The following is a 17721-nucleotide window of genomic DNA, read 5'->3' on the forward strand; positions in this document are numbered from 1 at the left end:
TATAATGTGACACGTTCATTTCCTCGGAAAGCAACATGATTCTGATTCTAATTCAGTATTATGATCACTTCCTGTTTCTCTCAGGAAGTTAGACTTGCGCTCAGGACTCTAAGTGAGCAAATGCCTTTGCCAATAAGGCAGAACGTCTTGAGTTAAACAGACTTCCACAAAAACTCGGAAAACGAGAGGTCAGAGTAAGTTTTTTTTTATAGTTGTGTTTCAATATTTTATCTAAATTTACAGATGTGTAGAGAATCAGTGGTCTAGTAGCTGTATTTTTCTATCTCTTTAACTCACTTCTGTTCTTGACTGTTTAAAGAATTCTGGGGGATACTTTCAAAACATTTTGCTGCATGGTGAGTGAGACGTTCTTATTATCACTACAATTTAAAAGCTTTGAAATATTCTATTTAAACGTAGTGAGGATGCTCCAACAAATTGTTTTAAATCGAGAAATAGTCCCATTTTTTTAGGTCTAACCAAAAGGGTTGAATGTTTTTGACTGGACCAACAAGAACTTTTACCAGCATCATTTAAAGATTAGAAAAAAATGATTTTTTTTATGTGCAGCATTTCCAAGTAAATCATTCTTGTAATTTCTTCATGACAGGACAGGTGGAAACACTGAAAATATGGAGTTCAGTTTCATAAAGAGGTTTGTCCTTTTCTGCATTCTGGGTGTTATGGTGTTCATCTTCTACCATGGATGGCCTAGAATAACCCAGTACCCCACCCTAAATCCATTAAGGAGTGATGGAAATCTGACAATCCTGATTTGGCACTGGCCTTTTGGCCAGTCATTCAGTCTGAAGGGTGACGTTTGCTGGGATCTCTACCAAATACCTCATTGTAAGCTGGTGGACCAGCGCTCCTTCTACCCCGCTGCTGATGTTGTAGCGTTCCATAACAGAGAACTGATTGATGGAAGTCAGAAGCTGCCCACTGACCTCCCTCGTCCACAGGGTCAGAGGTGGGCCTGGATGTCCCTGGAGTCCCCTGATAACAACGGAGACCTGCGGCGGTTTGCTAATCTCTTCAACATGACCATATCCTACAGGAGAGATGCTGATATCACTGTACCGTATGGTGAGCTGCTACCTGTGGAGACTGAGGAACACCTGGTGGAGGACAGGCGTGTGAATAAAAGCTCTTTGGTCTGCTGGGTGGTCAGCAACTACAGGAGCCACTACAAAAGAAGCCAAGTGTACAAAGAGCTGAGTGCTACAGTTCCCATTAAGGTTTATGGCCGCTGGAGTAATACACCTCTCTCCTCTGAAGACCTCTTACCTACCATCTCACGCTGCTACTTTTATTTAGCTTTTGAGAATTCTGTGAGCAAAGACTACATCACAGAAAAGCTGTGGTACAACGCTTACCTAGCAGGAGCTGTGCCTGTTGTGCTGGGACCATCCATAAATCACTACAAAGCCGTGGCTCCGGAACATTCTTTTATTCACGTTGACGAGTTTGCTTCAATAAAAGATCTGGGAACGTACCTGCAACAGCTTGCATTTGACAAGAAGAGGTACAACGAATACTTTAACTGGAAAAAGCACTGGAAGGTGAAAATGAACAAAGGCTGGAGGGAAATGGTGTGCAAAATCTGCACACGTTACGATACTTTGCTTCAGCACAAGGTTTATTATGATCTAGAGTCCTGGGACAAAACTACTCTTTAATATGAATCTACAGAAAACGTCCACGTCTATAGGTGTCATAATGCTACAGTCATCATGAATATTCCCATTGTGAAGTGTTTTAAAATTATTTTCCACCGCTAGTCTGCCTACCATATACAATACTCAGATTAAAAAGGGACGAAATGGTCATATCCTGCAGCGTGAGACACAAATAACATTGGTTTATCTCACCCCAGGATGTGTGGTTGTTGGTTGCAGCTGATGTTCTTCTCTCCTGAAATGAAACCTGCTTCGTTGAAGCTTTAAACTTCCCCAGTCTAATTAAATTCTGCTGTTACTAATAGTTGTTTATTTATTCCTTCTCAACGTCAGAACTACTGTACTGTATCATTGTTCAGAATTTGATCTGTTGCATGATTGCTGCATTGTGCAGGTGCAAGTCATTTTAAATAGTACTTTAAACTGACATGCATTTTAAAATGAAGGTGTTTTGTTTCCTAGAAACCGAGTGACTCTTCTGTATTATGTAACCCTGAATCATTTTAGGTCCTAAAATGAAAAATTTACTTTTGAACTTTTGTTTACTCAGTCACTCATCAGGGTGGCATTTCACAGAGAAAGTGAATTCATGCATGAATTATGAAATCTTCAACCATGATTTTTTAACAATTTTTTTCATTAATCTTTAGGTGTGAATGAAACAAATTTCAACAAATATTTTTTGTAACATTTAATTTACAAATAATTTATTACATGTCCACCTCAGTGGACAGCGTGCATTCTGAACATGAAATATGTTGGCTTGACTTACTAAAGTCCAAATGGAGGGGCTCAAATGCAATAAAGTCTTCAACAGCCGTGCTTAATAGCAAAAATAATAATAAAAAAAAAACAAATAACAATTTTGAGTACCTGTCCACTGTAGTGACCATCATGCATCAAAGGGTTAAAGCTCAATTCTGTTTTGAGCATTCAGGGGGAACCTGAATCTGGTTTATTTTTATTCTAGAAAGTAAATAGCCAAGAAAAACTGAACAAAGTTTTAATTCAGTTTTCAGTTTATGGCATTAAAAAATTTAAATGTGGCCCTGACAACTGGTATTTTCCCTGACGATTGGGGGCAAAATATACCTAAATCGTTGCAAGCAAGCAGCATTTTTCTGTTCGAGTAGGACCTTGCCAACTGATGGCCATTAGGTTTAATTATCCTTGTTTGTTAGCGCAATTTTCAAATGAGTGCTTTGTCAGATCAGTCAACCTGCAACCAAATGACAAGCACATCATACTCCATTTCATCACTGGCAACAAGTGAAAAGGTAAATGTGTAACACAACAACGTTTACGAATGGTGAAAGTTTTGGAACCTCTTGTTACAAATCAGTAAATACATTTTGTCCTCATGGGCTCCTGTAGAAGGAAATATAGCATCTAATTTAACGTCATAAAGAGACTAATGGGCTCAACACACGGGAGGCGATATCGCCTCTCCTCCATTCATTTTCAATGAGACATGCGCGACAAAACGATAATCGTGGGCCTTCTTCCTGCTAAGCGACACGCAAAAAACATGCATGTGAAATTTTGTGCTTGTGCATGAGTCGTGCACAGGCGAGCCAGCGACACAATCCCATAATGTTGAAATATTTCAACTTTTCATCGCTGTCGCTCGAACAATGACCAATCAGCGGAGGTTTTATTGACTGACCAATGAGCGGACAGGATGCTTCTCAGTACATCTTCGGGCAAACAAGAAGGAAAAGTTAATCCTTGCTGTGTCGGATTTCCCAGAGCTTTACAACATTTCTACAAAAGAATATAGAGATCTTCACAAAAAGGCAGCTGTCACACCCTGTCCTGTCTCCCCATTCTATTCAGTCGTGTCTCTGTTAATTGCTCCCACCTGCCTCTCGTTTTCCAATCACCCAAGCTCCCAGCCCTCATGTATTTAAACCCTCTTAGTTCTGTGTCTTTTGTCGGTTCATTGTTTCCATGTCCTGCGTGCATTCATCATTAGAAAACTTTTACGTTTTCCAGTTTGTCTGCCTGCCTGCTTCTTCACCCGCGTGTGGATCCTCACCTCCGCTTCACTCACCAGCACGTGTGACAGAATGAACCGACCTCCTAAAGGATCCAGCGGGGAGGCTCTCCCCTGGGAGTGCCTGCTCCAGTTCCTCACCTCGGACCACCGGCCGGCTTCTCCTCCTGTCATGATCCGCCCCGGCCTCCCTGACTGTGTCTTTCCTGCCCCTTGATTAACCTTATTGTTCTCACCTGTCCCTCATTACTCTGCCCATGTGTTCCTGATTCCCTTGTGTATTTATACCTCCCTCCTTGTGGCTGTCTTTGTCGGATCATTGCCGTTTGTGCATGTTCGTTTGTCCTGTCGCTCCCAGTCTACAATTAAACTATTTTACTTTACCCGTGCCTGCTCATCTGCCTCTGGAACCCTCCACCACACTCGGTCCACCATCTCCACCCCCAGAACACGACAGAATGATCTGACCAACCTGGACCTGTGGTGAGCTAACACCTGTTTCTTGAGGATTATTTTTTCTTTTTGTTCCCTTTCAGCGGAGGGAGATTTCGGCCTGGAGTTTTTTGGTTTTTTGGGGCATCCTACCTGTTCTCGGGGTGGTCGAGCCCTCTGGGAGATTCCGGCGCATCCTAGCTGTTTCGGGATGGTCGGGGTCATTCTCCTCTCCTGCTGTTTCGCCCCGTCCTGTTCGTCACGGAAACTGCCGTTCCTGGAGTATTCTGATGGAGGTAAAAACCCCTACGCACGCCATCATTCTCCGGGGTGGTAGGCTGGTCTTCCTGCTCCGTGGTCTGCTTCCCTTCACCCGAGCCTGCCAGAGGATCCTGTCGAGTCACGGTATGCACCTGCTCTGAACCGTGGTCGAGTACCTGCATCCGCTCCTGGTTCTCTCGCGTCGCTCCTGCGGTTTTCATCCCACTTCCTGGTCCACGCCTGCAGGGTCTATGCCTGCAGGTCCTCCACGCGGCAGTTCCTGCTGGGTCCTATGCCTGCTGCTGCAGTTCCTGCTGGGTCCCACGCCTGCTGCTGCAGTTTGTTTAGTGTTCCTGGTGTCAAGTCAAGTGTTCCTGGTGTCAAGTCAAGTGTTCCTGGTGTCAAGTCAAGTGTTCCAGTCAAGTGTTCTAGTCAAGTGTTCCAGTCAAGTCAAGTGTTCGAGTCAAGTCAAGTGTTCGAGTCAAGTCAAGTGTTCGAGTCGAGTCAAGTGTTCGAGTCAAGTCAAGTGTTCGAGTCCAGTCAAGTGTTCGAGTCAAGTCAAGTGTTCGAGTCGAGTCAAGTGTTCGAGTCGAGTCAAGTGTTCGAGTCAAGTCAAGTGTTCGAGTCGAGTCAAGTGTTCGAGTCGAGTCAAGTGTTCGAGTCAAGTGTTCGAGTCAAGTCAAGTTTTCGAGTCAAATGTTCGAGTCAAGTCAAGTCTTCGAGTCTGAGTTTCCCTGGTCCCAAGTCTTCGAGTCTGAGTTTCCTTGGTCCAATGTCTTCGAGTCTGAGTTTCCCTGGTCCCAAGTCCTCGAGTCTGAGTTTCCTAGTCTGAGCTCAAGAGACCCTTCGTAAGTCGGAGTTGTGCCGCCTGAACCGAGAGGCCCCTGCTCCGCAGCCCCGGACTGAGTTCTTTGTTCCCTAGTCACGTCTTCTGTGTTCCCTAGTCATGTGTGCCCGAGTCTGGTCTTCGTTCGTTCCCGTGTCTCCTGTGCTTTGTGGCTTGTGGGTGTCTGGTATCCGCCCCTTAAGGGGGGGGGGGGGGGGGGGGGTACGGTCATGATCCGCCCCGGCCTCCCTGACTGTGTCTCTCCTGCCCCTTGATTAACCTTATTGTTCTCACCTGTCCCTCATTACTCTGCCAATGTGTTCCTGATTCCCTTGTGTATTTATACCTCCCTCCTTGTTACTGTCTTTGTCGGATCATTGTTGTTTGTGCATGTTCGTTTGTCCTGTCGCTCCCAGTCTACAATTAAACTATTTTTACTTTACCCGTGCCTGCTCATCTGCCTCTGGAACCCTCCACCACACTCGGTCCACCATCTCCACCCCCAGAACACCTTGAGAATGTATCGTGCGCCAGACGCAGCGGGCGCACCAACGATCAGCGCTCTGCGTCCTCTCCGCTGAACAGAATCCCGCTACGCTGAGAATCCAGAAATATTGTAATATAGGTAGAAACTGGATCTTTCCCTCAAGATATCTAGCCCCCGTAAATCGATCCCTACTCCTGGATGAAAAACTGGACATTTTGATCAATGTAGGAAACACCCCCGGATGCCCCGGACAGAGAGTGAAAAGTGGACACGTCGGGGGAAAGAGGACGTATGGTCACCCTACTCTAACCTTTCCAAATAGGCTTCAAAAGTTTCTTCTTTTTCATCAAAGTTAAAGTCTTCCCCTTTTCCAAAGTTTGCTGACACCATGTTTTCTTTTTTTTCTCAATGGAGTTTTTCCATACAAACTCTTCTCACCAACAAGAATATCCCATCCTTGTCGCCAAGAATCTGTAGTGTCCAGATTTAAATGTTAGGAATGCTCCCGAGGTGAAAAACGACATTTAGTTGGCTCTTTAGCAAATGGCTTCTTTATTAGAACAAGAGCATCACACAACAACGTGGGTAAGCTTTCCTCTCTTAGAACAGCCCTCCCGGGGCTTCTTGTGCCCTCTATAGGAATGACGGTGCCACTGCATCCAAATGTAAACACATCAGAGCATTTAATATTCCCAGACACCACACTCACTGTCGACTTTGTTTAATTTAGGGTAGACTCTACCGACTTCTCTGCATGTCTTTTGCCCCGCTGTTGCGGCTGCCTGCCTGGCCAAAGGGAAAAAGCAGCCAGGATCACCCAGCTCTGGTGATCAGCCGGACACCACCCCTCCTCCTCCTCCTCCCTCCCAGGCTGCTGAGGAGCACAGCTGAGCTGAATCCCTCTGATGACCAACACCTGGGATAAAAGAGCTGTGCCTTCAGCAGTCTGGGAGACAGCAGTGCAGGGGTTCTGCTGTTCTCCATTCTTTTTGTTCTAACTCGTTCGTTCGTTCGTTCGTTCGTTCGTTCGTTCGTTCGTTCGTTCCTTCCTTCCTTCCTTCCTTCCTTCCTTCCTTCCTTCCTTCGTTTTGATGAGTTTAACTTTTATAGTTTAAACTCTTGAGTGATCCTGTGGGATCTTGTGTTCGTTGGTTCTTAAGGTTAACTTTGTTTGTTTCAATTTTATTGACTTCGTTTTTAAACACCTTCGTTTGGTAAAACTTATAATAAGTTTTAACCAGGTGTTTAAGTCAGTAAATTGTTTTAGAGACTTTAATCAACTTCACGGTGCTTTTAGAACACCTTCGTGCGGTTAAGCTTTTAACAAAGTTTTAACCAGGTGTTTTTATAGTTGACAATTTGTCATTTAATGTTAACCTTTTTGAAAATTTGAGTGTGTTGCATTGTTTTTACAGTTTTTCTCAGTCACTTTGGTGCGTTTCTCAGAACTCTATTAACATTTGCACAGCAGTTAGTGCATTTCTCAAAACAATTAGTGCAAACTGCAAAACCTATTGGATAGTCTGCAAAAGCACGTCACATGCTCAAAATTGATAATCCATTCCTCAAAAGCAAGTATTCATGTCAATGAAACTGTCGGTGCCATCAAAATGAAAAGTCTTGACACCATCTTTATGAACAAGATAGTCAAATGGCTTTGTCATGTTTTCGCTATAACAGTTTATAATTTCAGTGTTTTCCATTGCAAGAATATTTGGTGACACCAGAAATGCTCAAGACAGCACTGTGCCCTACTTGTACAGCCATTTGAAATGTGCAGTAAAGTTACTGTAGATGTTATGGGAGTTTTGGGAGTAACTGAGACACTGAATACGTACGTTTTACATTTTTACTGTATAGAAGTGTTTGTAATTCTACAGCATTGTGCAAAAGAAAAATATGCTACAGTCACTTGTTTACTGTAGAATACATGTAAACATAAAATCACCCTTTTGGTAGAGCTGTGCACAAATGTGAACAATATACAGTACATGTAACAGTACATACAGTATTGCACAGTACTGTAACATACAGGTACAGTAAATCATTCTGGTACATCCAGACGTTCCTGTCTGTCTGGCCACATATTTTCATCTACATCACAGCGGATGTCATCCCTCGCAATGCAGCGAGGAAAGTATCTCCTGGAGTGGCGAATCCATCCTCTGCAGGACTCTGCTGTGATGTCATCACAAGCTGCATCCATAGCTGCTAGCAGGGCCATTTGGGTATGTGGATGCCTGTCATACACCTTCCACCTCCAGGAAGAGAAAAACTCCTCAATTGGATTTAGGAATGGAGTGTAAGGAGGAAGAAACTCCATGAGCATCCTGTCGTGTGCTGCAAACCACTGCCTGACTACAGCAGAGTGATGGAAGCTAACATTATCCCAAACCATTACATACAATGTCCATTTGTCACCAGGACACACACCAATTTCCATTAGTGTTAGATAAGGTTCACCTGAGAACAGTGATTTATGGAGATTTCCATGGAAACTCCTTAAAAATAGGGTTTTCAAAATAGGTGTACAAATTGTTTGACAAGATGTTCAACAGTTTTGAGTGCAATGACACAAAAAATGAAATGAAGACTATTAGTTGTAAGGACAATGACGATTCAGCCGGTACAAGTATAAATAATTGTAACATTCATGATAAAAGCAAGGAGATAGTGATGAATAGCAAGTCAAAAGTGACCATTCTTTAGACCTTTGTACTTACAGAACTGCTTCATGTCCAAAGGCATTTGCCTTTGGACGAAATGAATGTGAAACCGCCACTAGGTTGTGACAAAATGACTACATGTTGTGGAGGTTGAACTAACTGTTGTGCAAAGTTTAATTCTGTTGTGAGAAATGTACCAAAGCAACTGAGAAAAACTGTACAATGCCCGTCGTATGTTTGCTTGTGTTTCAGAACCTTTTTATAACAATAAAACCCTTTTAATATCCACTGTCCAGTTCTTATGTTATCCCCATCCTTCACATTTTACCATCTCATGTCGGGAACGTAACACCAGCCCATGTACTAAGAGATTTCCACCTTCTTGAGAAGTGCGTGTGAACAAATCTTACCGGTGAAGGACCAGACGCCACCCAGCCCGATGTAGAAGGGGCATTAAATATTCTTGGAACCACCAGTAAACCTGGGGTCTGAGATCAAAGTGCACTGTAATTGCTTAAAACTGCACTAAACATATAAAGGGAACCTTATTGTAAAGTTGATTTGGGCATGTCATATTTTTAAATCAATGTTTAATCATGATGCAGGACGTGCATTACTTCCAACATCTCTTGTCAGCCTTTTGGTGAAGCTTCTCTCCTGCAGGCTGATTTCAAACCTGCATCGATCCGGAAAGCAAAACTGCAGTACCAGCTGTAACATTTCCACCTGCCAAGCTGCAAATTTCTGACAGTAAAACATTGGGAACATTTAATCAATAAAAGCATAATATTAAAAACATCCAATGGATGTCTCTTAACATCATTAGAATCTATAGGCCGCCTTCAGCAAATGAATCCGTCTATATGCAGGTAGCAGAAATCCTCATAGAATGTAATCACAATAAAGAGTTTTTCCTTATGGGTGATCAAAGAGGGGAAAACTGAAAGCTGTAACCGATCTCCAACAAGGATCTCCAAAACCACCTCCACAAAATTGGACCTAATTTTTGCAAATAGAGCAGACAGAATAACCAGGTGCTATTACCTGCTAACTGATCTGTCGGATCACAATCTCACAATATATTTATGTCGATGGTCCGATCACAATCTTACCTTAGTGGTCAAGAAGTTGACAAAAAATAGATTCACTATTTTAAACAGTGTATGCATATTTCATAATATACCAAAACAAAAGCAAGCAGCATTCTTGAAGGAAATATGGAAACATAAACTGGGGTGATGTAGTGCATGTTATTGATCTTGACAATTGCCGCAAGATGTTTACTGACAAAATTAAGTCAATAAGAGATGACTTCACAGATGTAATTTAAAGAAAAGGAAAAAATAAACTCTTTGCCTTGGGTAAATGAAAATCTGCGGAAATTAATGATAAATAGGGATGCTGCGCTAAAAAAAAGCTGTAAAGTCCAAAAGGGACACAGACATACTGATATTTAAAGGCCTACAAAACAGGGTAATTAAAAAAATTAGGAAAGGTAAATACTAATTGGAAAGGGTAGCAGTAAAACTCTGTGGCAAAACATAAATGCATTAATGAGGAAACAACCACTTATAATGGGAGATATGCATCTTAAAACCAAGGTAAAATTAATACCGACAAAGTCATTGTTGCCAACATGTTTAACAATTATTTTACTGAATTAGTGAATGAGCTTGGTAAGCTTTTGAAAAATCAGTAATTGACAAACATCCCTATAACTTTTACAAATGATAACTTTAAGCTATGTGCAATACTGTCCACGGATGTAATTAAAGTCATAAACTTCCTTAAAAACTCCAAAAGCAGAGGTGTGTTTCAGTTCGACACAATGTTTGTCAAGAAGCATTGCGATCACCTTGTGCCTCCCATCACTTACTTAATAAACATTTCCATCAATCAAAGTGCCTCTTGGAAAAATGCAATTGTTACCCCAATTTTTAAATCTCCTTAGCTTTGACATGTTTTAACTGTTTTATCCTCTGTGCTGTTTATAAGAACCTGAATGGCTTAGCTCCACCCTCACTGCACCAGTTTATAAACTTCCGCTCTAGGAAACTATAAAATCAACAAGAATTTCATCTCCATCATTTTAAGTTTAAGAATAAACACAAAAATTATCAGAACTGTAAGCACTGAGGCCTTAATATAGTTTAATATGTGCTTGGATGTGTTTTTATAGTGTTGTGTGTATCTTTTATCAATATATCTGAAATTTCTTTCTTGTAATATATGGGACTGTAGGTAGATGAACTACAATGCATCAAATGGTACCAATTGTGCACAATATTGCACAACTGAGATGACATTTGGAAGTTGTTTTTTTGTTTGTTTGTTTGTTTGTTTTTGTTTGTTTGTTTGTTTTTTACTGTTTTATTACTTTCAGCATTAAACTGAGCTTGGTTCATGTTCCAAAACATTTCTGAAATTCAGATAATCAGACTATTGGGTTGAAACAAAACACCAAACCAGGCCAAACATTTCATTTCTTGTTCATGATTATGTTATTTCATTGATATTTTTTCATTTTCTCATTTTCTCATTGATATTACATTTTAAAACTCATCTATTTCTGTTGTTAGTTGAAAAATATTTAGATAATTACAAATTAAGAAAAAGTTCAAATGCACTGAAATGCTAGCCTGGAAAAATGTCAGATAATTATTGATAAAAGTTCACCGTTGGTACTGTGCTTTGACTTTATTTTAGCTTATAGTAGCCAGTTAGATTATGATTAATGCTTTGTAATTTTCTAAAAAATTGCCCTTTTTTTTCAAAGCTATGACCCGTTTACATGTGCCATCCTTATCCAAATTTGTACCCCTACCTGGCCACCCCTCCAAAAAAGATTTCTAGACTCGCCACTGTTAGCATGTGTGCAAAACAGGGCATTTGTCTCAGGTTGAGAAGGTTTGTTGAGGCAATCAAGTTGGCAGCACCAACTGTCACCATTCCTACCACCTTGTCTTTTATCCCCCACTCTGCCTTTAGTGCTTCCTTTGCTTCTGCTAAGTTTTTGTGCTCCCAGCAGGACTGTGGACATCTTCATTTCTTCATTTATTTAGTGGTATGTGATGGCAAGATAGGCATCCTAAAATCTACTAACTAGGGCGGACAATGCTCAGATCCAATATGTTCACAAAAGCCTTCATCCTCAACTAGAACGAGTGTGTGTCCTTCACTATCATGTCCACCAGAGAGTATCATTGATTTGTTTTTCTGTCTAGAAACTGCCAACATAAAATAGTTCAATGTTAATACGTAACTAACAACCAATTGTTTATTCACACATAAGTGTGAATGGTTATTCCTAGACACAGAGCCTACTGGTGTTTGATTGACTTTGTTCATTTTTTCAAAAATTCCTGACAAAACTTAATTCACCAACTTCAACTTGAGCATTTTTTGAGAGCAGTCACATTTCCAGGTAGTATTGCATCATTGGCATGTAACCTACTTCTCAAGTGTCTCCACACTGACAAAGTGTTATTGCAATAGGACAGATGCTTAGAACACAGCTAACCTGGTTGATAGAAACTACTAGTTTTACTTTAATGGAAAACAGTTGCTTAACCTACTGATTTGTGTATTTCCTAGACAAAGTGAATATTTGCTCAATGGTCTGTACATTACTTGATAAGATACTCACCTTTGTAAGAGATATCAAATCAAAATGCTCCCAAACATCAGAAGCACGCCTCATGCTTGTTCTGGGAACACTTGCCATGACGAAATTTCAAATGCAAACTTTTCAAATATTTAATCCACTAAAAGACACTAACACCCAGCAGCTGTGCCATTGCATTTTTATGCTTTGCCATTGTGGCAAGATGGAGGAATGAGGGCCCAGGTGGGATTTGAACCCCAGGCTCCCAGGTGAGAGTCCTGCACTCTAACCAGTCAGCCAAAGTGACAACACCTTGGCCAAGATGCCAGGGCGCATGATCCATCGGGATACAGTGACTGGACGCTCACACTGTCACACCATCAATTGCTTTGAATTGTTTAAGCTGTGCCTAAATAATTTCATGCAGCTCAGAAAGCAACATACGTCATCTGTCACATGACCTGAGAGGAATGAATCACACTCTGGATCCCCGCTCCATAATACATTGATTCAGTTTGGTTTGAGAAAGCAAGCTTCGGAGTCTCAGTATTGCCTGGCCCATCACTACCCACACCTGCTCCCATGAATCATGTCACTCGCCTGCTCCTCCAGGTATTTAAGCCTCATCTAGCCACAACCTCGCTCAAGTGTCAGTGTAGCAAATGTCCACCAACCTTTTCCTGCCTGATTTTTAATTCCCAACAATGTTTTCGTTGTACAGATTTGTTTGAATCACCTTGTTCTACATAGATACCTCGCCAGCCTCTGACCTGATGATTATACGCTTAGTTTTGTTTCTTTACTCCTGCTTTCAGCCTGCTGCTCCCTACTGGATTATTCAGCCATCTACCTGTATCTTCAAGACCCTAGCCTGCCTTCTGATTACACTTCTACTCATCTTTTCAGATTATTGCATACTGAACTCCCAAGGATCAAGAAACATTGTGTGGAAGAACCAGCTGCATAGAGAAGTTCCTGAGCAGTCTGCTCTGGTTTGCAGGCTTTCTCTACCAGGTTCAGACTTTCATTAAAAATCATCAATGTCATTTTGTGTGTGTGGTTGTCATTTCATGCCCTAAGAACAAATCATTAAAATGGGTCCAAAATGGGCCCAGAAAATGTACTCCACATCATTACACCAGCAGCAGCCTGAACCATTGATTCAGCGTGGGATGGATCCATGTTTTCAGGTTGACAACAAATTCTGACCCGACCATCTGAATGTTGGAGCTGAAATCCAGACTCCTCAGAACAGAAAAAGTTTTTCCAATCTTTTGTCATCAAGTGCGGATGATCCTGTGTGAATTGTAGCCTCGGTTTCTGTTCTTAGCTGACAAAAATGACACCTGGTGTTGTCTTCTGCTGCTGCAGACCATCTGCCTCAAGGTTCAGGTATGCTGTTCTGCAGTTGGAACCACTTGTTATTTGTCAATAATCTCAACAAGTTATTTTCATCGACACAATTACTGCTCACAGAGTATTTTCTATTTTTCAGACCAGCTATAAATGCCGGAGAGGGTTGTGGGTGAAAACTCTTACATTCTCTTTCATCTTCCGTCTGATGCTCAGTTTGAACTTCAGCAAGCCATCTGGGTGACTAAATGCATCAAGTTGCTGCCTTGTGACTGGTGATTATTTGTAGATTATGTGTGCTAACAAAGTGGCTGGTAAGGGACTTTGACTTTGACTTGTACTTTATTTCGAACTAACGTAAAAACAACTTTTTTTATTCAACACAACTCAACACAAAAGCAATCAAATAATGAAGTCCGAAAAGGAGTAGTTAGAAGTAAAACTTGTACATTCCTACCCCCTTCTTACTTATTCTTATTCAGCTTATCTCAAAAACAAAATTTAAAAATTAAGAAACATATCTATATAAAAATAACAATAATACAGTAGATTAAACATACTCAACAATCAACTTATTGTATTATTCTATTTAACCCAGCTCATCAACATAATTATCCAATAAATGTTTTTGTAGCTCTTCTGAAATTGATTTACCTTTACACATTTTTTCAAATCTTCACTCAAATTGTTCCATAATTCAACCCCACATATTATTGTAAACATGCTCCTCTTTGTTGTCCGAACTCTCTGTTTTTTGAAGTTTAATGCCCCTCTTAAATTGTACCCATTGTCTTTATCATTAAACATTTTCTGTATATTACATGGAAGTAATTTATTTCTTGCCTTAAACGTGATTACTGCGGTTTTAAACTTTATCAGATTAATACATTTTAACACGTAATTTTAAAAACAGTGTTTTTGTGTGTTCCCTATATCCCACATTACATACTATCCTTATTGCTCGTTTTTGCAGTATGGATAGTGATTGTAGATTACTCAGGTATGTGTTTCCCCAAACTTCCACACAGTAATTCAAGTATGGCATTACCAGTGATGAAAACAGAATATACAATGATTCTTGATTCATTAAATGTTTTATTTTACACTAAATGCCAATGCTCTTTGCCAATTTTGTTTGTATATATTTAATATGTGGTTTCCAGCTAAGTACAACACAGAAGCTAAGACTAAATAAAATTCTGCATTTTTGTTTGATGATCACTTCCTGTTTCTCTCAGGGAGCTAGACGTGTGCTCAGGACTCTAAAAGCGAGCAACTGTCTTTGCCAATAAGGCAGAGCATCTTGAGCTGAACAGACTTCTACAAAAACTTGGAAAACAAGAAGTCAAAGTAAGTTTTGTTCTTGGTTCTGGTTTCATATTTTGTGTGAATTTACAGATGTGTGGAGAATCTGTGGTTTAGTGGTTGTATTCTCTGTCTTTTCAGCTCGCTTCTGTTCTGAACTGTTGTTTGGTTGCTTATTTAGAGAATTCTGGAAGGTGTTTTAGAACTATTGTGTTGCTTGGTCAGTTCTTTTAATCACTACAATTTAAAAGCTTAGAAATATTATCTCTAGTTATAATGAGAAAGCTTCAACAATTGTGAGGCAACACTTTTGTTTTCAATCAAACAAATTGTCCCTTTTGTTGTTGTTGTTTAACCAACATGGTTAAATGTTCTTAATTGGACCAAGTCAAGGCTACAGCACAGGCCAAAAGTTTGGACACACCTTCTCATTCAATGTGTTTTCTTTATTTTCATGGCCATTTACAAAGGAGCAAACAAGTGCTAAACACCTCTGGGAACTCCTTAAAGATGATTGGAAAACCATTTCAGGTGACTACCTCTTGAAGCTCATCAAGAGAATGCCAAGAGTGTGCAAAGCCGTAATCAGAGCAAAGGGTGGCTATTTTGAAGATAATTGAATATAAAACATGTTTTCAGTTATTTCATCTTTTTTGGTTAAGTACATAACTCCACATGTGTTCATTCATAGCCTTCAGTGAGAATCTCCCAATGTAAATGATCATGAAGATAAAGGCAACACATTGAATGAGAAGGTGTTATATGTACAGCATTTCCTGGTAAATCATTCTTGTCATTTCTTCATGACAGGACAGGTGGAAACACTGAAAATATGGAGTTCAGTTTCATAAAGAGGTTTGTCCTTTTCTGCATTCTGGGTGTTATGGTGTTCATCTTCTACCATGGATGGCCTAGAATAACCCAGTACCCCACCCTAAACCAGTACCCCACCCTAAATCCATTAAGGAGCGAAAAAAATCTGACCATCCTGTTCTGGTACAGGCCCTTCAAATATCCATTCAGTCTGAAGGGTGACGTTTGCTGGGATCTCTACCAAATACCTCATTGTAAGCTGGTGGACCAGCGCTCCTTCTACCCCACCGCTGATGTTGTAGTGTTCCATAACAGAGAACTGATTGAAGGAAGTCAGAAGCTGCCCACTGACCTCCCTCGTCCACAGGGTCAGAGGTGGGCCTGGATGTCCCTGGAGTCCCCTGATAACAACGGAGACCTGCGGCGGTTTGCTAATCTCTTCAACATGACCATATCCTACAGGAGAGATGCTGATATCACTGTACCGTATGGTGAGCTGCTACCTGTGGAGACTGAGGAACACCTGGTGGAGGACAGGCGTGTGAATAAAAGCTCTTTGGTCTGCTGGGTGGTCAGCAACTACAGGAGCCACTACAAAAGAAGCCAAGTGTACAAAGAGCTGAGTGCTACAGTTCCCATTAAGGTTTATGGCCGCTGGAGTAATACACCTCTCTCCTCTGAAGGCCTCTTACCTACCATCTCACGCTGCTACTTTTATTTAGCTTTTGAGAATTCTGTGAGCAAAGACTACATCACAGAAAAGCTGTGGTACAACGCTTACCTAGCAGGAGCTGTGCCTGTTGTGCTGGGACCATCCATAAATCACTACAAAGCCGTGGCTCCGGAACATTCTTTTATTCACGTTGACGAGTTTGCTTCAATAAAAGATCTGGGAAAGTACCTGCAACAGCTTGCAGGTGACAAGAAGAGGTACAACGAATACTTTAACTGGAAAAAGCACTGGAAGGTGAAAATGAGCAAAGGCTGGAGGGAAACGGCGTGCAAAATCTGCACACGTTACGATACATTGCCTCAACACAAGGTTTATTATGATCTAGAGTCCTGGGACAAAACTACTCTTTAATATGAATCTACAGAAAACGTCCACGTCTATAGATGTCATAATGCTACAGTCATCATGAATATTCCCATTGTGAAGTGTTTTAAAATAATTTTCTACCGCTAGTCTGCCTACCATATACAATACTCAGATTAAAAAGGGACGAAATGGTCATATCCTGCAGCGTGAGACACAAATAACATTGGTTTATCTCACCCCAGGATGTGTGGTTGTTGGTTGCAGCTGATGTTCTTCTCTCCTGAAATGAAACCTGCTTCGTTGAAGCTTTAAACTTCCCCAGTCTAATTAAATTCTGCTGTTACTAATAGTTGTTTGTTTCTTCCTTCTCAACGTCAGAACTACTGTACTGTATCATTGTTCAGAATTTGATCTGTTGCATGATTGCTGCATAGTGCAGGTGCAAGTCATTTTAAATAGTACTTTAAACTGACATACATTTTAAAATGAAGGTGTTTTGTTTCCTAGAAACCGAGTGACTCTTCTGTATTATGCAACCCAGAAAAAATTAGGCCTTCAAATGAAAAATCTACATTTCAATTTTTTTTCCTTTACCCAGTCACTCATCATGGTGGTATTTCACAGAGAAAGGTATTTCAGAGGGATTAAAGCTCAATTCCGTTTCGAACATTCAAAAGGAACCTGAATCTGGTTCATTATTCTTCTGGAAAGCAAATAATCAAGAACAACTGGACAAAAGACACAACGTGGTTCTCAGTTTGTAGCATTAAAATGTTCAAGTGTGGCCCTGACAACAATGATGTGCGGTTTTGGTTTCTGCAACCAGCGCCGGCACTCTGCACACGCACATCACGCATAGCGCGTAGGGCACCACGCCGGGGGAGGGGCCATGGGCAGCTCCAGGAAATTTTACCAGCAGTTGCTGTACAGTTGCTCGGTCAGTGTTTGGGGTTGTTGTCCCCTGTCGGCGCTTATTGAAGGGGGGGGGGGGGGGGGGGGGAGGCTACAACATGAAATTCCAGGGCACCAAACGCAAGCTTATGAAAAAAAAATATATATATGATAAAGACAGATTTCAATTAGAAGATGTGCAAAGCAAGTTAACAGCATGTTTATGGAGAGAAAATTCAATTCAATTCAAGTTTATTTATATAGCGCCAAATCACGACAAGAGTCGTCTCAAGGCACTTCACATAATAAACATTCCAATTCACAGTTCATTAAGCCAATCAGAAATAATGTTTCCTATATAAGGAACCC

General features: G+C 41.0%; 2 protein-coding genes across 4 annotated transcripts; both read left to right on the forward strand.

Moving 5' to 3' along the window:
• The first annotated feature begins 453 nt into the window (after positions 1–453).
• LOC107397315 (alpha-(1,3)-fucosyltransferase 7-like) lies at positions 454–1983 on the forward strand. The gene has a single exon (XM_054744245.2). It carries the CDS (start codon positions 633–635, stop codon positions 1677–1679), a length of 1047 nt encoding a protein of 348 aa, XP_054600220.2. The 5' UTR covers positions 454–632; the 3' UTR covers positions 1680–1983.
• Positions 1984–14511: 12528 nt separating this feature from the next.
• Positions 14512–16810, forward strand: LOC107397323 (alpha-(1,3)-fucosyltransferase 7). 3 transcript variants are annotated; one of them, XR_011520966.1, is made up of 2 exons: positions 14512–14654; positions 15080–15141. XR_011520966.1 is itself a non-coding variant. In XM_015977280.3 (2 exons), the coding sequence occupies exon 2, from the start codon at positions 15442–15444 to the stop codon at positions 16504–16506; it is 1065 nt and encodes a 354-aa protein (XP_015832766.3). In that variant the 5' UTR covers positions 14512–14654; positions 15420–15441; the 3' UTR covers positions 16507–16810. The 3 variants fall into 3 exon arrangements, 2 of the variants coding, with proteins under 2 accessions (XP_015832766.3, XP_054600221.2); XM_015977280.3 differs by lacking the exon at positions 15080–15141 and adding an exon at positions 15420–16810; XM_054744246.2 differs by lacking the exon at positions 15080–15141 and adding an exon at positions 15425–16810.
• The last annotated feature ends 911 nt before the right edge of the window (positions 16811–17721 follow it).

The sequence above is a fragment of the Nothobranchius furzeri genome, chromosome 6 (genome assembly GCF_043380555.1).
Source record: "Nothobranchius furzeri strain GRZ-AD chromosome 6, NfurGRZ-RIMD1, whole genome shotgun sequence".
Lineage (NCBI taxonomy): Eukaryota > Metazoa > Chordata > Actinopteri > Cyprinodontiformes > Nothobranchiidae > Nothobranchius > Nothobranchius furzeri.